The 22,885-nt window shown below is 45.4% G+C and overlaps 1 protein-coding gene and 1 pseudogene across 2 annotated transcripts in view; one reads left to right on the top strand and one right to left on the bottom strand.

Annotated features, from left to right (window-relative positions):
- ZNF275 (zinc finger protein 275) overlaps positions 1-7,011 on the top strand; it is a 14,629-nt gene extending 7,618 nt beyond the window's left edge. For both annotated transcript variants that reach the window (XM_015592074.2, XM_006915266.3), the window contains 2 exons: positions 622-718; positions 1,011-7,011. In XM_015592074.2, coding sequence (XP_015447560.1) covers positions 697-718; positions 1,011-2,167 — 1,179 coding nt within the window. In that variant the 5' untranslated portion in view covers positions 622-696 and the 3' untranslated portion in view covers positions 2,168-7,011. The remainder of the gene's footprint in view (positions 1-621; positions 719-1,010) is intronic.
- Positions 7,012-18,492: 11,481 nt separating this feature from the next.
- LOC112482553 lies at positions 18,493-18,608 on the bottom strand (annotated as a pseudogene).
- Positions 18,609-22,885: the final 4,277 nt, after the last annotated feature.

Here is a 22,885-nt window from a genome sequence, read left to right on the forward strand (position 1 = left end):
AGGGGTTTGTGCCCCCCCCCCAGGGATGGCCCGTAAGGAAATACAAAGGGTCTGCCACACCCGACATTTCAAAGTAGCAGCCCCTTCCCAACTCCCAATGGCGTGGAAAGAAGCTCCCTCAGTCTTTTATTGCGAAAGAAATTAGAACAAACCGACCTCTATAATTTAGAATATTTTTTAAACCCGCAAATGACACAAATTACATGGCCATTTTATTGTAAGTTTACCGTCAAGACTGGTCGACAACAGCAAGCTCCCGTGCACCATTAGGTGCGCATGTGTAATGGGGGGGACCTCAGAGGGGAGACTGCTGAGGTCGAGTGTGGAGTTATAGAAGAGCACAGAGTTCGGCGTCCCGGCCCTGAGGGGGTGGGTAGAGAGAAAGGGAGGGTCAGCCCCTCAGGACGACCACCTGGCCACCTGGCACTCCACCTACATAGTCCCAGAGCCTGCCTCATCCAGCCCCTGGAAGGAGCCAGCCCTTGGGAAAGGCATCTTAAATGGATGAGTGGCTTCCTAAGGTCACAGCCAACGCAGCCTTTGAGGGTTGAAAAGGGTTCCTGCACCTCTCTGATGTCACGTCTGGCTGCCACCATAACCCTTTTCCTTTTCCACGAGCAGGAGTTCCAGTTCTGAATCCTGCCTTGATCTCTCACCTGGTACAAAAGCACACGCTGTTGATATCAGACCCTTAATATGGATCGCACTAAGTGTTCTGGTGAGTGAAAAAGAATCCTTAAGAAATCTGAGGAAATCGTGGGGCGGGGGCAGCTGAGCCTCTGGGGAGAGGGTGTGGCTGCCCTTCAGTCACAGGTGGGGAGATTCCCCGGGGTCATTTCGGTTGGGGGCGTCCAGCAATCGGGCCCTTGTGCCCCTTCCCTGTACGATACTCGCTTCCGGTCGGGTGGCACCAGCTGTCTCGCGAGGAAAGCGATTCTTGACAAAGAATGGTGAGAATGACCTCCCTCCCTTCCTCTGCCGACTACAGTGTCTCGTGGTTCTCATTTCAGGAAGCATCTCGCTCACCGAACACCAGAAGATGGATGAAGACGCCCAACCACAGGAGATGGCATCCACGAGCTTCTCGAGGGCCAGTCAGCCCAACGCTGAGGTCAAACAGAATGGGGACTCTGAGGGGAGGGGAGGGAGCCCTCAGAATCTGCCCATAGAACATCACTTTTCATGTAAAGAGTGTGGGGATGCCTTTCGGCTTAAGGTCCTCCTTGTGCAGCACCAGAGAATTCATAGTGAGGTGAAGGGCTGGGAGTGTGGCGATTGTGGGAAGGTCTTCAGGGTGGTCTCTGAGTTCAATGAGCACCGGAAGAGCCATGTGGCTGCAGAGCCCCGGCCCGGCCCAAGCCGGGCCCTTGAGGATGCCGTGGAAAACAGAGAGCAAATGGAGAAGGAGGCGAAGCCCTTTGAGTGTGAAGAATGTGGGAAAAGATTTAAGAAGAACGCGGGCCTCAGTCAACACCTGCGCGTGCACAGCCGGGAGAAGCCTTTTGATTGTGAAGAGTGCGGGCGGTCCTTCAAAGTGAACACCCACCTCTTTCACCATCAGAAGCTTCACATTTTGGAAAAGCCCTTTGCCTGCAAGGCATGCAGCAGGGATTTCCTGGATCGCCAGGAACTTCTCAAGCACCAGCGAATGCACACCGGCCATCTGCCCTTCGACTGCGACGACTGCGGCAAGTCCTTCCGTGGGGTCAATGGCCTGGCCGAGCACCAGCGCATCCACAGCGGCGCCAAGCCCTACGGGTGCCCCCACTGCGGCAAGCTCTTCCGCAGGAGCTCGGAGCTCACGAAGCATCGCCGGATCCACACCGGCGAGAAGCCGTACGAGTGCGGCCAGTGCGGGAAGGCCTTCCGGCAGAGCTCCAGCCTCCTGGAGCATCAGCGCATCCACACCGGGGAGCGGCCCTACGTGTGCGGCGACTGCGGCAAGGCCTTCCGGGGGCCCTCCGACCTGATCAAACACCGACGGATCCACAGTGGACTGAAACCCTACGAGTGCGACAAGTGCGGGAAGGCCTTCCGGAGGAGCTCGGGTCTCAGCCGCCATCGCAGAACCCACAGTGGAGCAAGACGCTGTGAGTGCAGTGAATGTGGCCGCGTGTTCAAGAGGCGGTCGGCGCTGCAGAAGCACCAGCCAACCCACCATGAGTAGACGTGGCCCGCAGCCCCTCGGCTGTCAGCGGGTTCCGGCAGGAACCCCGGGGCCCTAGAGTGGGATGGCAAGTAGTCAAAGGAGATGAACAGTTTTGTAGCGCTTATATATTTTATTGTCAGAAAGGTCAAAACCAATTTATACTGCCACCAGCAATTTCTAAGTGTACATTTCCCATTTTTGCCTCTCGAGAGGAGCTTTTTCCATTTTGATCGATTTTGGCTAGTTTTAATAGGCATAGAGTACCTTCAAGGCATTTAAATCCGCAGGCCTTGAATCTGAGGATGAGAGAAGAGAAACCCGGATGTGGGGGGTGAGTGTGGAGGGGGTTTCTTGGTCCTCCCTTCCACGCTCCCACCTCAGGGAAACTGAGACAGAGCTATTCAGTGATGGCGTCCATAGAACGTGAGCCCGACTTTCCCGAAGAGATCACCCCAAACTCTTTTGGCCTACTGGAATTTATAAATTTTTAGGGATGTAAATAGAATACTCAAATGGGTTATAATATTTAATTTATTAATTTAGTTATACGTACATATAATAAATCACATGTTATATAGAATAATATATTAATTTACAAAATACTCTGTTTTTCCCCCACGCTCCGTCCCATGAGATCATTTTGTTCTGACTCCTCTTTACCAACCCGAGGAGCCCCTTTTGAGTCATCGGTTTCAAAGCTCATTTAATGCTTTCCATCCACCTGAGCTGTGTGCCATGTAGCACTGTGACAATCCCTGCACAAGGCTTTCACTAGAAATTTCCTCCCAAGCCATATGTTCATGTTCATGTAACATTAGGACAATTTTTTTTTTTTAATTTGTTCTGTAGCTCTACAACATAATCACCTAAAGTATTGCATTTTCAAATGACCTTTAAAAGCCTTTTTTTTTTTTTTTTGGAAGCATCTAAAACTTGTCATTGTGAGGTCATGATCCTAGGTTAAGTTTTTTTTGTGTCCTCTTAAACTAATTCAATTCAGTGACTCACACATATCCAAAACTAGCGTCAATTGGGGTTTGTTTCGGGTTAACGGGTCTTGTCCTCAGCAACACTATTTCGTTCAAAATAAAGTAGTTGAGAGAGCATCCTCATCGTAACAGGAACGTCTCAAGGACTCAAGTGTAAAGTGACGCCTCCTTTTCAGGCACAATCGCCTCTCATGTGAGACCTAGATGGTACTTCTCAAACCCTCCGTTTCCAGCTCTCAACGGAGGTGATCACAGGACTACCTCCTAAGGTTATGGTGAGGACTGCGACGCCATGCCTGGCACCGAAGGATACTCAGTGAAAGGCATCTGCTGTCATCGTCGTAGTTATTGCTGTCATTCTATGGCTCATTAGTACCAGAACTGGGGATGGACCCAGGCCTCCTGACTCCTAGTCTCATCATCTTTCTCTCATGCGATGACTTAAATACTGTTTCCGTTTTCTTGCATGCGAATGGTACGTTCATCTCCTTTGACCAGTTATCGAGTTACCTTTGGATATATTGACTTTATACAGCAGTTCTTTCTATATCGATTGTGACGATCTCTTTTCCAATTTTATTGCTTTGCTCTTTGTAGCAGATTTATTACATTTTTGTTAAGCAAGCTTTTGATTTTTACTTATCCAAGCATTCCTTGTTGTCCGTTAAGTCGTAACTTTCATCGCTTTGGTAGTTAGATATGATGACATTTTCTTCTAGAATTTTAATTACAAATGAAAAGTTGAAAACCCTGACCCACCAGAAGGTGAACGTGCCAGGTGGGCAGGCTGGATGAGAATGGGCCAGAGAAGCAGGCTCACTCCTCATCCAAGCTGCAGACTCTGCATGTCTGTGGGCAGTACTTGACTATCCAACCTCGCCACTCAGGCACGCGAGAGAAATTTCCATCACAGATTGGCCAGAACACTCTGACTGTTCCTCAATCAAGCCCTAGCCATCAGCAGTAGGGCTGGGCCTCACCTAGATCAATGGGGTGGTCCAAACTTGGTCTTGGCAGCAGCCAGGCCATCCTTTGAGCTCCTGGGAGCCTTGGCCATGCCTGGCGTGGATTCAGTGCCTGAACAACAGATCCACCCAAGAGACATCTCAAACACGAGAAGACTCACCTGACGATGCTGTCACGTGAATCGCATCCTCCTCTTAGCGAGTGACTCTGGAACAAGAAAGAGGTCGGTTTGGTGGCTTCCACTTCTGTCAACTAAGGGGAAATTCACCCACGTGTTCTGACGTCACCTGCAGCCACACCTAAGAGGGACAACAGAGCAAAGGCTCGGAGAGGAACCGTGCCCCTCTGATGGCCTGCGTGTCATGGTGATAGAAGCTGGCCGCACCAGGCCTGGGCTGTGACTTACAGCAGCTGTGCCCAGGAGGGGCAATAAAACAAGGGTTTGGAGGGCAACCATGCCCTTCTGATGGCCTGTGTGGCATAGAAATAGAAGCTGGTCATCCTGGGGCCGGGCTGTCACTTCTAGCACCCTCCCCCAGGAGGAACAGCAACAAGGGCTAGCCAGGAGCCTGGCCCCTCCTGCAGAGCCTGCAGGTAGAAGCCGGCCACGCTGGGGCTACGGCGTGACTTCCCAGCAGCTGTGCCCGGAGTAGGGGGGCACTGAAGGGCCTGGAGAGGAAGTGTGCCCTTCTGATGGGCCCACCGAGGCTGAGGCGGACCTTCCCAGGAGCCGCAGTCCTGGGAGGCAGGGTCTCACAGTGACCCCTTTGACCTTAGCCAGAAGGTACTCTGGAATGGCCCCCAAGCCACACCAGTGGCTCTCTGCGACATCTCCATCCTGAGCCCCAGGCTGGAGAGCCGCCGACAGCATTTGTTACATAGCGATTCCTTTTGCTCCGTGGGCTTCAGTTCTTGCAGTAGTTGTGAATCTGTGTCTGAGATTGCTACTTCCTTCTCTCAGCAGTTTTCTCTTTTCAAGCTGTTATGATGTGTTTGATCCAAGTGTCATTTGGTAAGGAATGGTGACGTCCACGACGGGCAAGTCTGGCACCTGTACCCGCAAGTACTCCGCCATTTCTTGCCCATTCACTAGGCATTTGTCAGGTTATATGAAGGTTCCAGATGCAGTATTAACTCGGAACTTAGCATCGTTGTCACTGCTCCATTTTCCCCAGCCGGGACACCGTGTCCTGGCAACCCCGTCACACCCTCCTTTACTTTTTTTCAATTCCCGGTTCTATCATTTTCTCTCAAACAAACCCTCTTCCAGAGTTAACACTAAAGACCGCATCTTTTCCGTCACTGTGTTTGCGGGTGAAGTCCATGCTCTCCAAACGCAAGCAGTCTGTGGCTTTCACGTGTTTCCTGTAGCCGCGCCGAGTTCTGTTCTGGCCTCTGGTACCTTGGGGGTGGATTTTCTGGGATTCTCTAGGTATACTGCTACGTCAGATGCAAAATGTGATTGAGCTTTCTGTCGTGTGTGCTTGTCTATGCATTCGTGTATCTACCTCATTTCATTTTTCTTTCTAATCACATGGAATCCTTTAACAAGGGAAATGAGCAGTTGGGTTACAAGTATATCCTTTTCTTATATTCTGAAAGAAACCCTCCATGGCTTTTATTAAAGTTTTGAATACTTGCTGAAATTTTCAAAAGAAAGTAATTGTTTACTGTTTTTGCTGCTTGAGATTAACCGTGTTGATTAGTTGTGCCATACTCATTCTCACATTTCCAAAATGAGCCCCGCCCGATTACAGTGGGCCTCTTTCTCACGTGGTGTTCCATTCCGAGTGCCCCCGGCTTCGGCCCTGTTGTGTGCCATGTGACCCCCGACCCCCTGTTCTAGGCCACATTAATTAAAGCAGAACTGATCACCTAACTCGAGGGCAGCAAACGGTCGCCAGAGCTGGCTGGAGATGACGGGCCGGGCCTTTCGGATTCTGCGAACGATGGAAAATAAGAAGGTTCTAGTTGGTATTGGAAGAAAGAGAGCGCCTCGCGGTATTTACAGGAGTTGGGCGAGCGGCACTGGCTTGAAGATCTATTGGTTCCTGCGAAACACCCCAGAGCCGCCTCAATCCCAGCACCCCGAGAAAGGCCCGGCCTCATTATGTTCTGATGGCTGCCCTCATCGGTCCACTTGTGTCCCCACCATCGACTTCTTTGACTTGAGCCAGCTCAAGTGGGCCTCTGCATTTTGCAGTCTGTCAAGAGCCAATTGCATTTTACCATTTTGCTGCTTCCCGAGAAGTATCGCGTGATTGGCTTTTCTCATGTTCTACCTGGCCTAAGTCCCACCTGACTTGTAAACACCTGTTTAAATGTGGTACTGTATTCTGTTCACTAAGAGGGGTGAAATATCTATGCCTTCTAGTTTCAGCGAGTTTGACCAATGCTTTTCTGTCATTATCATTCGTGTACTGACCCCAAGTTTGCTCCATGAAAGGAGTTAAGTCCCCACCCACCACGTTCTTGATTTTGGAAGTGTCTCCCTATTTCCAGCAAGTTTATCAGAGTGAGGAATTGATAATTTCTCTATTTCTATGTATACTTAACATTCTGTAATTGTCATTGCATCACTTTGGGTGTTTACTTTCAACAGTAGAAATGGGCTCTTTAAACTTGGCCTTCGGCGTTATTTGCATATCTAAGAACAGTAGCTATGTCCTGCCCCAGTTTGATTTCGGTTGTTGGCACTTTTCTCTTAACTCCCAGTCTCCTTAACTTGTCTGTTTTATGGCACTTACTATAATCAGCCTTGCACTAGAGCTTTGCCCTCCCCCTCCCCCACCCAATAGAGTGTGAGCTCTTAGAAGACAGGGGTGGCCCTTCATGTCTAATTCCCCTACCAGATCTAGCACAGTGCCTTGCATCAAGTAGATTTCAATAAATATATGTTAAATGGCATCGGTCGTGTTGACTCATTTTCTCGAAGCTTACTTTATCCGTTCTTCCGTGCCTTTCTCCACACTCTCGAGTTCTGCTCCCTCCTGGGGTCCAGATGCTGGCTTGGCCTCTGCTCGCTGGCCAGAGGGGAGGAGGCACCCTGATGAGGGAGGACTGGTTTTTCTGGAAGTTTGAGCTCCCCCTTGGCAGAAGAGGCCTATCATTCAGCCAGGTGCCTTCCCCCCTCCCCCTCCCCCACCCCTTCCACTGGCTGGGGCTCTTCCCGAAGCTAAATTCCATTTGGGAACAAGAGCAGGCTGGACCCTGAGTTCCTCCCCTAGGGACTGGGAGTGGGGTAACAGGAGTGGTTTCTCAGAATCTGCCAGCCTCTCTGCGCTGGGTGGGGGTGGGATTGGAGAGGTCAGTCCTGGTGACCAGTGGTTGGCCCTCTCTCTAATGACCATTGCCTCAGAAAAGGCAGATAGTAAGGAAAGGCCTCTGGCTTCCTGACCCTCCAAAATGCCAACAGGACTCAGCTGTGGAGTTTGCCGCCAGGCCCTGGAAGGACAGGCACACAGTAGGAGTACTTGGGTTGGGCCCTGTGGGCCACGCCGTACCCCAACAGGAGGGAGCAACATTGAAAAGGACCATGATGCCCCCCACCAACCCCGTCTCCCTGGAGGTTCCCAGGCAAGGACCTTGTCATCTTTCCTCCAGGATCCCATCCTCAGCACGTTGTCAATTGACAACTAGGCAGTGGGTGTGACAGCACCTCACCCCAGCCCGGCCATCTCTGCTTGCAAGCCAGAAAGAACCATTTGGAACCATTCATTTGCTTTGCTGGTTTCATTGTGCTTGCTACTGAGAATTCCACCTATTTCTTTCCTTAAAATATGTGCAAACTGTTCTGGCAACCTTCGGTTGTACAAAAGTCACCTAATACCAGACACTAGGCAGAGGGAACAGCCTGGGGCTTTTCTCTTGAGGCCCTGTGTACCTCTAGTAGGGGTTTGAGAATGTTCCTTTCTGCCCTCTCCTAGTGCCCCTGCTTTCTGGAACCCTGTAGTTTCTCCAACATTGCCCTCCTATGAGGCCCCCCAGAAGTCGTCTGCTGGCCTGGGAGTTCACAGTCCTCAGAACCCCACCTCGTTGCCCTAGTCCGGGTTCCCAACCACAGTCCTCTGCCCCGAGCCACTGCTGTCCAGCTTGCGGCTCACCTGGGAGGAACCACTGGCACCGTCTTAATCTGTTCAGGATGCTATAACAAAAATATACCGTGAGTCAGGTGATTTTATAAACAGACATTTATTGCTCACAGTTCTGGAGGCTGGAAGTCCAAGATCAAGTTGCTGGCAGAGCCAGTGTCTGGTGAGGACCTGCTTCCTGATTCACAGATGGCTGTCTTTTTGCTGTGTCTACACATGGAAGGGGTGAGGGAGCTCTCTGGGGTCTCACAAGGGCACAAATTCCATTCACAGGATCTCCACCCTTGGGACCTAATCACCTCCCAAAGGCCCCAGGTCCTAATATGACCACCTTGACGATTAGGATTTCAGTGTATGAATTTCATAGGGCCATCGATATTCAGCCCATAAGTCAGGTAGGTAGAAAGGAGGGCTTCTGCTTTGATGCTCACTGCATTTTAGCTTGGTCTCCTCCTAACCCATTAGCCTCAAGTTTCCACCATCACCATCCCCTCCAAGAGCACCTGCTGTGGCCCAGGTCATCGTCAAAATGCTGGGCTGAAATGCATTTCATTCCCATGGCTGACTGCCAGGGCGGACACCTTAGGCCTGAAACCATCACACTAGTGATGAGACAAAGAAAGAATAGAGTTGCCCACCTTTAATAGGTGAGGGTACCTGGGCTTCTCTTGAATTTATGCATTTATGAGTTTGGTTTATCCGCCAATAAACTATTTGAATTTTTTCCCCACTGAGAACCTATCACTTTAATTAAAAGATATTGAAATATATAATAAAAACATGGCTCCCCAATGTTTTTCAGGCAAGACAAGTCATAAAAACCCTGTGTTACCCCATCCTTACTTCTTTCCTGACCTGGCATTCAACAAGCATTGAGCACCTGCTGTATGCCAGGTTCCAAAAGCAAATGACATAATAATCCCTGACCTGAAGGATAGAGCGCCAGAGTAAGACAGACTTGTATCCAAGATGTCAGCACAAGTGGGACCTATGTTCACCAAGCTGGGCTCCTAGGATTTGTGTACTTCAGTGGATGCCGGTTACACTTCAATTTAAAAACTACAAAGCCAAATACACACAGTATTAGCAAACGATCCCTCCCACCACGCTCAGGTCCTGCTGATTTTACATCCCAAGGCCCTCCACGCCCATCCCTGGCTGGGAGGGGGCCTCTCCCTCCTCCCTGGGGCCCCTGGTGATTTCAGGCCCAACCTCACTGCCTGGGAGTGGCCTGTACCCCCAGACTGGGAGCCCCTGAGTCAGGGTAGGGCGCATCCACCCTGGCTCCCAGCACTCAGCCCTGGGCCAGGCCCAGGGCAGGCCTCTGGGTGGAGGAAGGTGTCCTGTGAGTGGGTCCGAGGACACGGCTCTCCCGCCCCAGGACTGAGGTGGCGGGGACCAGACTGGACCGGATGCAGCCTCAGCCCAGGCCTCCCTCCCCTCACCCGACCCCCAGCCAGGATGAAGCCGTGGAGATGATGGAGCAGATCGTACGCTGGGTGCGGGAGGACCCGTCCGGGCCGGGCCGGCCCCAGCTTCCGGGGGCCCTGGCCTCGGAGCCCATGGCGGTACCCATGATGCTGCTCAACCTGGTGGAGCAGCTCGGGGAGTCAGACAAGGAGCTGGCGGGCAACTACGTGGAGCTGGGGGACTGGTGTGCCCAGAGGATTCTGTGGCACGTCCAGGTGGGAAGCGGAAGGCTGACGCCGGGGCCAGACAGGGCCTGGGCGCTGGGTGACAGGGCAACCCCCACCCCTCAGGGCACCTCCTCCACCCCCACCCCACCCCCGACCTGGGCCCTAATGGGGAGACACAGGGAAGCTCGGCCAGGGCAAGGCGTGGCCCAGGACCCTCAGGAAGGTAGAGGGCCCAGGGAGCCTGGTGGGGCAGAGGGCAGGAGGGAGGGTGCCAGAGCCCCAGGCGCATCAGAGAGCAGGATACCCCGTCAGACCTAAGTCCTTCCAGGTCTCTGTGTGTTCCAGTACAGCCACTTTGGTGGCAGTGGTAGCATCTCCCGGTTGGAGATGGCAGGTGGGTGGCAGATGCCTGGAGGATTGGAGTACAGCCTCGGCCTTGACTCAGAAGGCCCCTGGAAGCCAGGAGCTGCTTTCAAGCTCGATGGCTGGATGGCAGGGCCTACATGGGGTTTGGGAACTGTTGGCTCTGAACTTCAAGAGCTTCACAGCAGCAAGCCAGCTATAGAAGAGCATGGAAGGGCATGAAAGACAAATTTGGCCAATGCTAGATGGCCAAGGGCAAATCTCAAATCTCACTAGCAGGGAATGAATTCCTGAGATTCAGTAATAACTCTGAAATTTATCTCCAAACATACCTGTTATTATAATTTTGTAATCCACTCTCACCCTCTGACCATCAGGGTTGGCCTGGCACGGGAACTGTGATCTTAGTTGCCTGCGGCTGACTCCTTGGGTCCCTGTGCTGCACACTTGCCCCCTTTGGACTGGCCACTACATGATGACGCCTGATGCTTTTTGGACTTCAGAAGCAAGGTAACAGTATCATGTTTTCCAGAAGGAACTTTGTACCCAGGATTCACAGTTTGATCAAATCTCTAAAGCCCTTTGTCTTTAGTTAATGAGAACAGTTGGTATCTACAGCAGTCCTTATGACAAGATTTCCTTTACATTTTTCAGCGATTTTTTTCCTAAAGCATTTTGTAAAGTCTGGTTTGAAGTTAGTTTAGGTGAGATCAAAATGTGCTTCGAGAACCTCATTTTTCTCTCAAACTTGATTCTTCATATGTTCACCTCCTTTATTATTTTAGCATCAGAGACGATTTATCAAAGACAATTGTATACAACTTTGGAGATTTTCCTCCTGGAGGTTCGGATTTATTTCATTCTTGCAAAATGAGAATTCCTTGTAGGACTTTTTCTGAAAACACTCATGACCTAAATAGAATCAAACAACTGAAAACTAAATCTCATTCTTAAAGTGCTTTTACATCGCGCTACAAATGCCGCGCCCATATACCAAACCCGTGAGTAAGATTATTATCCTGTGTTGTATTATTTTTTAAATGTATAAACAATTTCTGCACATGTACATGCATATACGTACATATATGCCAGCTTCAACAAAGAAACCAGCTATAATGCAGCAACTTAGAGAAGACAGAAGATTATTCCTCGTTCACGTAAGTCATAGCTCAGCTGTCCAGGTTGATGGGGCAACCTCACTCCACAGTCACTCAAGGACCCTGGCTCTTTCCATCTGCTTTCTCCCCTTCCTCTACAGTAGTACTTCTCAAACCACCTACGGTAAAAGATCAGTTGATGTCTCCCAATCCAGCGCGGACTAAGGCTTTTGACATGCAATAAAGATGTCATGGTGATGCCGAATTGCTATAAAACCATCGCGAAACTTCCTCCTGATGTCTGTACTAGCCTCGTCATAGACCTCTAGAGCATGGCTTGTGCCTGCGCAGTGTGATCCAGGGACTGTGCTGAGGAGCTCGGCTCAAGGGCATTGCTTCAACTGTGGGGTCAGCTCCCAAATGGTCACCCCCATGCCCTTGTTCCCCCCAACTCCACACTTCATTGGCATTTTCTGATAACTAGCGTGATCATGTTGAGCATCTTTTCAAATATCTATAGACCACCGGCATTGACACTTCTGTAAACTGCTTGTTCATATTCTTTGTTATTTTTCCCATTAACTTGTAGTTCTTTTCATATGATTCATATTAACCCTTCATCTGTCATACATATTGCGTACGCTTTCTTCCACACTTATTTATTTTTAACTCGGTTTATAGTGCATTTATTGTATGCAATAATTGCAAAAGTCGTATTTTGATGCTGTCAAATGTATCGGGGTTTTCTTTTATGGTGTCTGCGCTTTGTCTTTATCCAGTGACTAGAATGATATACTCCTCTAATTCTTTTTATAAATTTGTTTTTGTAGTTTTGTTTAATATTCATCTTCAGATATTTGAATCATTCAGGGATCTCTTTTCATCCATAATATCTCATTAGAATCTACTGTTTTATTTTCTTTACACGGATAGCCACTTGTCCCAACACCATCCTTTCCCTGATTAATCGAAATGCCAAATTCATCCTGTAGAACAGAAGCTCCATGCTTCTGTGAGAACAGAGGCTTTGTTTTGTTCACCACTAAAACAGTATCTGACACATCATAGGCAATCACTGTCAGTGAATGAAGAGATGAGTGGATGGGTGGATGGATGAATACTAAATTGCCAAATTGTCTTGGGAGTATTTCTGGAATTTCTGTCGTTTCATTGATTAGTATGCTTACTCTTGCATCAATACTGTTTTAATTACTATAGCATTATAATATGTTCTGATATCTAGTAGATTCTTTCTTTTAAATTTTTTGGCCAATCTTGTGCGCTTTTCTTCAGAATGGGTTTCAGAATCAGCTCATTAGTTTCCATGAAAATCTCCTTAGGATTTTTATTGCAGTTGCTTTGAAGTTATAGACTAATTTCAGGGGAACTGATATCTTTCAAAGTTGAGTCTTTCCCTCTAAGAACATGATATAGCTCATCATTGATTCAGGCCCACTTTTATGTCCTGTAGTGAGCTTTTACATCGTTCATCTTCACATCAGTCTTACACATTTTAATATATTTTAGTCTGAAGCATTTTATAGTTTGTGTTGCTCTTGGAATTAGGAGTTTTTTAAATATTCTATTTTTTAATTGCTAATTGCTAGGAAGGTAGAGCTTCTGAAAAGCTCTCATATGAGCTCTAAAGATTTGCCAGGTGCTTCTCTTAGATTCTTTAGACAAATGAACATAACATCTCTGAATAATTAGTTTTTTCTTTTGCAATATTTATATCCTGTATTTCTTTCTTGTCTCGCATTGATCAGGATGAGTCCTTTACAGAAGAATGGCAAGGACAGCGTGAATAGATGTTGAATTTTACAAGTGCTTTTCCTACATCAAGTGAGAGAAATATTTATGTTTCCCCTTTAGCCAATAATGACATGAATTACATTAATAACGTCAATATTAATTTATCATTTCATTCTTGGAAGCCTTACTTGGACATCATAAAGGATATGATTTAATATCTTTGTGGTTTTATTCATAAGAAAGATTGGTCTATGCAGAGTGCTTACTCTGCTATCTTAATCCAATTTTGGTATCCGGGTTATAATAGCCTCATAAAATGGGTTTGGATGCTTTCCATCTTTTCCAATGCAGAGGAGGGTTTGGGCAATATGAGAATTACCTATTTCTTTTCAGGTTTAGTAAAATTAACCATAAAACCACCTGGGCCTGATGCAAGTTTGAGGGATAGATCTTTGGATATCTTTACATTTCTTCTGTAGATATTGGTTTATTGTGATGTTATGTTTTTTGACAAGTTAATATAATTTATTTTGTCCTAGAAAACTATCTATTGTATCTAGATTTTCCAGTTTTCTATATAAAGCTCTATATGGTATTATCTTACAATTAAAAAAAATTATCTCTGCATCTAAAGTTATAACACATCTTGTTTCTTATAATTATTCATTTCTTCATATTCTTTTCTCTTCATCAAAATTGCTGTGATTTTTTGCATTTTTTTAAATAATATATTTTTTTGTTTTTCGATTATAGTTAACATACAATAGAATGCAGACCAGTGCCTTCTTGGAAGGGCCCTGCCGCAGGCCAAGTTCAGCTGCAGCCACCTGGCATGAGCCACCAAGCAATTCTCAGATGGCCGCCACCCACGGTGGACTTGCTGGACTTTTTGGTTTCCACTAATCTGGTGGGTGTGTAATGATATCTCATGGTAGCATTAACTTACAGTTCTGTAATGATAAATGAGGTTGAGTGCCTTTTATGTCTGTGGACCATTTATCTGTTCGAGCCTTAGCCTATTTTTCTATTATGTTATTTGTCCTTTTTTTTGTTGTTGTTCCTTCTATCTTCTAGTTATGAGAACATTTTCAGTTATATGTGTTTCTTTTCCCTTCTCGAAATCTCCCATCAGAATCTCTCAGGGGGCACATCCTACTTGAAACCTACAGGAAAGAGGATTCTGGAAAGTGTAATTCAGGCTAACCAAGTTGACATATTACAAAACCACCCTAATCACTTTATTTAACACTCTTCAAATTACTTAATTTGCATGTACCATCTGCTTCCTGTCAGGCTACTTACTGGCTGATTCAAATGTGTAATATTTTTTTTAATCATTGAATAAGATGTTTCCTAATTTCTATCATGTTATTGTCTTTGAACCATGGGTTATTTAAATATGTATTTCTTCATTTCTAAACATGTGAGGTTTTTCTAGTTTTCTATTTCTTATGTGTCAATACCTTTCTGCCAAAGACTCCCCAGGAGCACGTCTGTAGGTGAACGACTCAGGCCTATTACATGGGGAGCCGTGGGTCATCTCAGAAAGAGTACACTAGAAAGAACCTACTGTAACACTTGGGCTTTGGTTGGGTGATCTTGGGGAGAGTTCAAGGAAGCGATGGTTGGCTGTAGATGCTATCAGAAAGCAAGGGCAATTCTGATTGAAGATCTCAATCCATCTTCTCTATAGAGAGTGCAGACTACCATCGCCAGGCTAAAACTGTGACTCAGAAAGCAATATCAGGCCCCTATATTAGCCAAGCAAGAGGGAGATGTTTGATATTTGTGGATTAAAAATTGACCTTGGTTTTATCTGTGCTTAGAAAAAATCATGAAGTAGCCTTGCTTCGTTTCATTTTATCTTTGTCTCAGAGTAACCTTGTCTGAGGTTGGTATCCTGTGAGATTGTTTATGTCTAATAAGAGAACAACGTGGCTTAGCTGTGAGTGCCAGGCTAGCTTACAGATGCAGGGGGCTGCTGTTCTGTTCTTTTTTTTTTTTTTTTTTTCACTTTTGTTATCATGAGTTTCTAGCTTAATTACACTGTGGTCAGAGATCATACTCCGAATGATTTTGAGCCTTCGAAACCTGTTAAGATTTGTTTTAGATTCCAGTTTGTGGTCAGTTTTTGTAAAGTTTCCATATGTGCCCAAAGGAATGTGCAGTCCGCAATCAATGCTCTATACACGTTTATTAGATCAAGCTGCCAATGGTTCAAATCCACATCCTTACTGATCTTTTGTCTGCTTGATCTGCCAAGTACTGAGAGAGGTGTGCTAAAGTCTTTCAACTCCACATATGTAATTCATATGTCTTGCTACAAACAAACAAACAAACAAACAAAACAGGATTTTTTTGAATCCAGATCTCATCAGTCCTCTGGATCCAACTACCAACTTGCAGGGAATACAAAGTTCAGAGGAACTTGTTAAACTACCCCACAGGATGCAATCATCAACACCCAGACTGTGGGAACTCTACAGTACAAACAACACAGTTTTCTCAAAAAATAAATTGCAGGGCGTAAAAGAGATAGAGGGAGAATCTGCAGATGAAAATGCACTTAAAACGTATTCTACATATGAACCTCAATTGATTCCTTATTCAAACAAGCAAACTATAAAGAAAAAATGTGACAATGCAGAATTTGATCACTGATAGGATATTCGATGATAGTAAATAATTATTGTTAATTATTCGTGTGGTAATTGTATTGTAGTTATATTAATAGTCTATCTTTTAGAGGTACATACTTAAAATTTATGGGAGTTACAACCCATCACTTTTGCCATGTCGAAATATTTTATAAACTTCAATGCTATTATAAATTCAATGTATAATATTTTTATTTGGAAATAATTTCAAACTTACAGGAAAGGTACATAAATAGTACAAAAAAAAATCCGTACACATTTTAACCAGATTCAACTATTATTAACATTTTGCCCCATTTATTTTATCTTCCTCATCTTCTCCCCTATTTATTTAATCTCTTTATTATTTGTTTGGACTCACAGATTTCTCTTTTTCAATGGTTTATAATTCATTACTGTCCTTACTACTTTAGGGCTCAAATTGTTCCAGATTTGGCCAATGCAAACTTATTCAGGCTAGCTCCAGTGTTCTTTTGACATGCCACCATCATTTTTTGAGCATGTCCTTACTTCCTGCCCCAGTTCTGAGATCAGTCATATCTCCAAGGAGCTCTGGTTTCTTTTAGTGAGGAGTGGTATTACGGACCAAGATCTGGGTGCTGGGTGTGCTTGTTGCTACTGGGCATTTCCAGTGGAAGAAGCTAAGAAATGTATGCATGTACTTATATGGATGCACACGTACATACTTATGCACACACATCCATGTGCGCACATGCCCGCGTACACATCTATACCTTCATTCCACCTCCATCCCCACAGGCTTCTTTCTTGTTTTCCTCAGTCCCATACTTGTACCTTCCTTCCTCCACAGTGAGAACCCTGCCTCCTGACACTTTTACTCATCTGCCCAGTCCTGGAATACATCAGATCGTTTAAAAATTGCTTCACACTTCCCACGACCAAAAACGAATCTGAAGACTAGAGATCTCTTGGCAGTCCTCCGTGCCCCTGCAACCTTGCCCAAGATTGCGGGTAGGTGGTCAGACGAACTTAAAAATAGTGATTATGAATTTCTTGGCGTTTTATTTCCTCCTCAGTGTGGTTATGGAACTCAGTTGACATACGATTAGGTTCATTTGCTTTCAATTTTTGGTTTTTCCCCTTCCCATTCTTATTGATTTTATTTTCTGAATATGATCATGTTCATGTTCTTCTGCTCCATTTCTCCACCCTTTGTAGGTAACCAACTTCTTTGTTTTCTGGGTTATCCTTCCTTTGTTTGTTTTTGTAATGATTAGCAGATGCATGTATATTTTCTTATTTTCCCTTCTTCACTACTCAAAAGCACCACATTGTGTACTCTCGTTCCACTTCGCTTTTTCCACTTAACAGTAACTTCTGTAAATCGTGCTACATCAGTTCACACAGAGCTTCCACATTTTTTATAGCTGCATAATACTCTATAGTTTTTCATTTTGAAGTAGTGAAATCTATCTTTCCCTTTTTGCTTTTTATGCCTTATTTAAGAAAGTTTCAGAAAATCCGCTACAAGGTCATTTGCTTTGTATTCTATTTTAATGGAATTAGAATTTTGTTCTCACATTTACAACTTTAACTCCTCTGGAAATGTTTTTTGTCTTTATAGAGTGTACAATAATTTATATCCTTCATTTAAGTTTGATAATTATCTCCATAGGTGTTCCACATTTTTGTTAGGATTACTCTCGGATGCTTTTCATTGTTACTGCTCTTGTGAATTATATCTCCTTTGTCTCTATCTCATTTTTTATTTGGTGATTGGTAGTACATAAGAATACTAATGGTCCATATATCTGGCTACCTTGCTGCACTTTTTGTTAATTTTAATAAGTTGTTCATTGATTCTCTTTTCTTTTTTTGGTAATATAGAATCCATAATCCAATAATTCTCAAATGCTGATCATTCAGTCTTCGTTTTTGTAATTCCCATTCTGCCCATTTCTTTTTCTTGTATTGGCTAGCCTTTCGCATTGGCTAGTCCTTCTGATGAAAGGCCAACAGTAGCAGGCAGAGGGGAATGTATCCTGCATCAAGTCTGATGTCTGGTGGAGGGTTTTGGGTAGCTGATCTTTATTAGGTTATAGAATTGTCTTCTAGTCTTCATTTGATAAGACTTTTCATCAGGTACACGTGTTGATTTATACCTAATCTCTTTTCTGGATGTATTGAAATGGTAATATGATTTTTCCCTTGAATCTGTTATGTAGTGAATGACAATGAGACAATGAGAAATTTTTCTGATGCTGAACCATCCTTGTTTTCGGGGGATCATATTTTAGTGGTGATATGTGTGTGGGGGTTTACTACATCATTGGATTCATATTTTCATAACCACTTTATTGAGATATAATTTATACATCAAAAATTCACCTTTTTAAAGTACATAAACCAGTGGTTGTAGTTGCTAAATTCAATTTGCTAATATTTTCTTTAGGATTTTTTAGCTATAACTTTCTTTTGCTATAGTTTTCCAGTTTTTATGTTATGCTAGATTCCTAAAAATAGGTTTGGTAGCTATTTCTCATTTTCTAGTAGCTTGACCAGTTTTTACAACTTAAGAATTATCTGATCCTTGAAATCTTGATAAAAATTTTTTTAAAATACCTGGAGCCCATATATTTCCCACTGGAAAATTTCTAAATAGTGCTTTAAGTTTTTTTTTTTTTTTTTTTTTTATGCCTACAAAGATATGAAAAGTGGAACTCTTAAAGCTTCAAAAATGAGATGGCTGCCATACAAAAGTCACACAGTTAGTTGACCTCACAGATTGGAAGGACCTTGTCAGCTTACGATCCTTTATTTTTTATTTTTTACCCTACAGCACCTGGTCTTCCCAGGTGATCTCCCATCCAAGTACTAACCAGGCCCAACCTTGCTTAGCTTCCGAGATCACACATCGGGCTTGTTCAGGGCGGCATGGCCATAGACCATGGACTATGGCTCCATTGGGGTGAGAACCCAAGACCTTCTGCGTGTAAAGCAGACCTGCTAACTGCTACACTATGGAACCACGTCCTGCTTTAAGTTCTTTAATTGTGATTTTTTTAATTCAGACTTTCTATTTCTTCTTGAGACAATTTTGGTAACATAGTTTTCTATATTTTTTCCACGTTCTCTAGATTTTGAGATATATTGTCATGGTTTGTTCATAGTATTCTCTTATGATTTAAAGAAATCCCTACTTTATCTGTAGCCATGTATCCTTTTTCATTTTACTATTGTTTGCCTTTTATTTTTGTTTGATCACTCTTGTCCAAAGTTCACATATTTCATTAGTCTTTTTAAATAATCAGCTTTTGGTTGTGGTAATCATTTCTGTTTTCTGTCTGTTATTTCATTATTTCTGTTTACTATTTCATTAATTTCCACATTTATCTTTATGGTTTATTTCATCTAAGAGAGAAAGAGGTGGGAAAGAGGACCTTCAGGCCTTGAGCCAGGGCGACCGAGAGAATGCGAAGCAGACAGGAGGGACAAAATCCAGAGTGTGCCCAGAGCCCTTTAGAAACCAAAGAGAGGCCTCAATTTTGTGCTGAAATAGACATTGCCTAATGCGTGCTAATCCAAAAGAAGCAGGAAAAGCAACCCAAACAGGAGACAAGGCAGTTATGAGAGCCCTCCGCCCCACCTGTCTGAGCCCCTGGGTAGTTCCTGACGGACTGATCAGTCCTCCAACTTTGCCCCTTTTAGTCAATTACAATGGACTTTCCCTCCACAGGCTGTGATTCTGAGGTCCTAGAATCCCAGCTGTGCCAGGGCCTTTCCAATCCTTCCCTGTTCCCAAATAAGCATAATTAAATTCCAGGTACATAGGACTCGCCATTACAGGGATTCAATCTTCTAGGCCTGTTTCCCAGTTCTCACATTCCATTTCGATGGCGATAGAAATCCCAACAGAGAGTAGAATTTTCCAGAGGGGGCAGGCTCTCCCGAGGCTGTGCTTCCAGACTTCTGTCCTTCCTGTATTACGCTGGGTCCATATGGCCAAAGCCATATGGACTGTGGTGCTCCACTCCCCTCAAAAAAAAAAAAAAAAGATGTCCATGTACTAATCTCTGAAAACTATAAAGTGACTTTATATGCCAAATGGCACTTTTCAGAAAGTGATCAAGTTAAGGACCTTGAGATAAGGAGATGATCCTGGATTATCTGTGTGGGCCCTGATGGCCACCCTGTGTATCCTTCTATGAGGGCGATTTGAAAGACAGAAATGAGAAGATAGTGGGATGAAAGCAGAGAGATTTAAAGATGCTTTGATGCTGGCTTTGATGGTGGAAGAAGGGGCCTCTGGCCAAGGAATGCAGCTTTAGAAGCTGAAAGGGGCCATAAAATGAATTCTCCCCTAGAGCATCCAGAGGGAGCATGGACTTGCTAAGACCTTGATTTCGTCCCAGTGAAACTGAATTCAGATTTCTGACTCCCCTGATTGTATAAGCTCCAAGGCCCCTCACTAGCACAGGCTCCTTCTCAGGTTGTGGGAGGGTCCTTAGCAATTTTGTATTTGTAATAGTTTTACATTCTTTTTCTTAAAGAGAGCCCTCCAAATTGCATAAGCTTTAGGCCCCACAAATCATGGATCCACCAGTGCCCATGCCTAAATCACCCACTGGCAAATGAATAAGATTCCCCCCAAGAGCCATTCACTATGGCCAGCAGAATTCCAAACTGGCCCTGACAAAGACTCTCTCCTTGACCAAACTCTAGCCAGGCTCCTCTGAGCCCTCATCTCGACTAGCCCTCAACCTTGGCTTATAAAAACTTGAACAAGATACTAACATACTTTCTGAAAGCTCAACTCTGCATCCCTAAGACAATGCTAGCCTCCTTCAAGTGCCAGCCTAAGAACATGCAAGGCTGCCAAAAGAATTGACTGTTGCTGCCAACACCTGAGGACAGAACCCCTGTCTCCTAACCTCTGTGGGAGGGCAGGAGCCAAAGTTCAAGAAGCAACAGTTAGCAAACCCAGACAGGTTTCACATGGAGCATCCTCCCTCTTTCCCACTTTTTGTAATTTTTCACTCCTTTGACTCTGCTGAGCCTGACTCACCACCCTCCTTGCTCCCTTTAAAATGCCCAGGCACCTCTGTTCGAATTGGAGTTGTGTTGAGTTCACGCTGAACCCTTGTCCTTATTGCGACAGTATACTACTGATTAACATCTGTCTTTGCCACTTTAACTATAGTCCAGCTTTGGTTTTCTTTGACATCTCCCAAGTCCCTGGGGTAGACTGCCTGCGTGATGTCCCAGCCTATAAATCTGATGAGCCACCACATCCATGACTGGGTTATGTTCTATGGCAAGGATGACTCTAACAAGGGGACATTATCCTTAGTAGGCCTGCCTTAATCCCAGGAGCCCTTTAAATCTGAATTTAGTGACCAGAGAAAGAGAAGTGATATTCAAAGCATGAAAAGAATTCAAAGAGAGGAAAATTCTCCTGTTAGCTTTGAAGGTGGAGGGGGCTATGTTGCAATAAATAAGGGCCACCTGAGAGTGGCCCCAGGCTGACAACCAGCAAGGAAATGGGGGCCTCGTTCTCATAGCCATAAGGAGCTAAACATGGCCAATGACTTTAATGAGTCTCCGGAGTAGACGGCAGCCTAGCGACACCTTGATTGCAGCCTGTGAGACCCTGAACAGAGAATCTGGCCACATCATGCCTGGAACTTCCAAATGACAGAACTGCGAGCAAATAAATGAGTGTTTGTGAAAGCCGCTAAGCATGTGGTATTTTTATGTTACACTAGATTCATAAAAATAAGTTTGGTAGCAGCAATAGCTGACTAATACACTTACCCATCATGATTCAGCCCCTGGCTGGAGAGAGCTGAGCACATGACTGCAGCAGGCTAACACCCAAAAGATGGGGGTTCTGCTCCTCCTCTTCCTGCAGATTCCAATACAAATGTCACTTTCCCGGGGTCCCTTTTCTGCTCCCTCTCCTCCTAGACTATATTTGGATCCTTTACTGCTCTCAGAGCACCTGGCATTTTCCTACACAGCACTTACCACCATTTGTAATCATATGTATAACTGTGGGGTTACTTTTCCATGTTTGGACTGTGACATTCCTGAAAGCAGGGAGTTGGTCAATTTCGACTCCCAGCGGAATACCAGCATAGTGCCTGGCACACAGTTGGTGCTCAATAAATGAGATAAATGAGTAGCCACATGGGAGGCAGGGATGCCGAGTTAGGGGACAGCCCTGGAATCCCAGGTGGAGAAGAAAGGAAGCCTGGAAGAGGCTGGGAAAGGCAGTGGGGACAGGGACTGTTGCTCTCTCCCATCAAGGTCATGAGAGCGAAGAGGAGCAGGGGTAAATGAGAGGACAAAAGGAAGAGGTATGGGCCCAGAGAAAGGTCTTGGGTGTAAATGGTTGGCATAGGGAGGGCGGTCAGGCCCAGAATTTGCCCTTGAGAGCAGGGACCAAGCGAGGGGTGGGTAGCACAAATACCAGGGACACTTGAGATCGATGTGACTCAATGGGGCAAGCCTAGGAGGGCCAGATTTTGCACATGTGTAGAGGAATACAAGGAGTGACACTGTAAGGCAAAGAGGGTGCCAGCTTCTTTCTCCTGCCCCCATGTTATGCGGGACAAAAGGAAAAATTCAAGGCGGATGTCCCCGGAGACATCTGTGACTCAATCGAGGCAAGAGGTAGAGAAAAAGAGGTGCGAGGACCAAGGGTAGTGACAGAGGCAGGGAGCGAGAAGAGAATGGGTACCCAGGGAGATGGCATCTTAGTGGCGACAAGCAAATGTTAGGAGGTGAGGCTGTTGGGTCAACAACAGCCAAGATTTCCGAATGGACCTCTGCTGTCACTGGTGACCCACTCACAGGGCTCTAGGTGAGGAGGGTGGGGTCTACAGGGAGCTTTCCCTTTCCCTCACCAAACTCTGAGCCCAGGCTGGCCAGAGCTCCATGAATGTCAGTGTCCTTGAAGGACACCTACTGTGTGCAGGTAAAGGGCCAGGAGCTGGGGGTGTTTCAAGGAACCACGAATTCCCTGCTTTCACGGAGCTTGTGGTCACAAAAGCGAAATGAGCATCTCACCTGGAAAGAAACAGGGTCATGAAATAATGGTGCTGGGGACAGGAGCTCTGAGCGGAACATAACTCTTGTCACAAAATCCAACAGAGCAGTACCACTCCGTGGTGGCACCATCTTGGTCACACCATTCACCAATGTGAACTTCAGTTTCTTAA

This window comes from Pteropus alecto, unplaced genomic scaffold, assembly GCF_000325575.1.
Source record: "Pteropus alecto unplaced genomic scaffold, ASM32557v1 scaffold396, whole genome shotgun sequence".
Taxonomy (NCBI): Eukaryota; Metazoa; Chordata; class Mammalia; order Chiroptera; family Pteropodidae; genus Pteropus; species Pteropus alecto.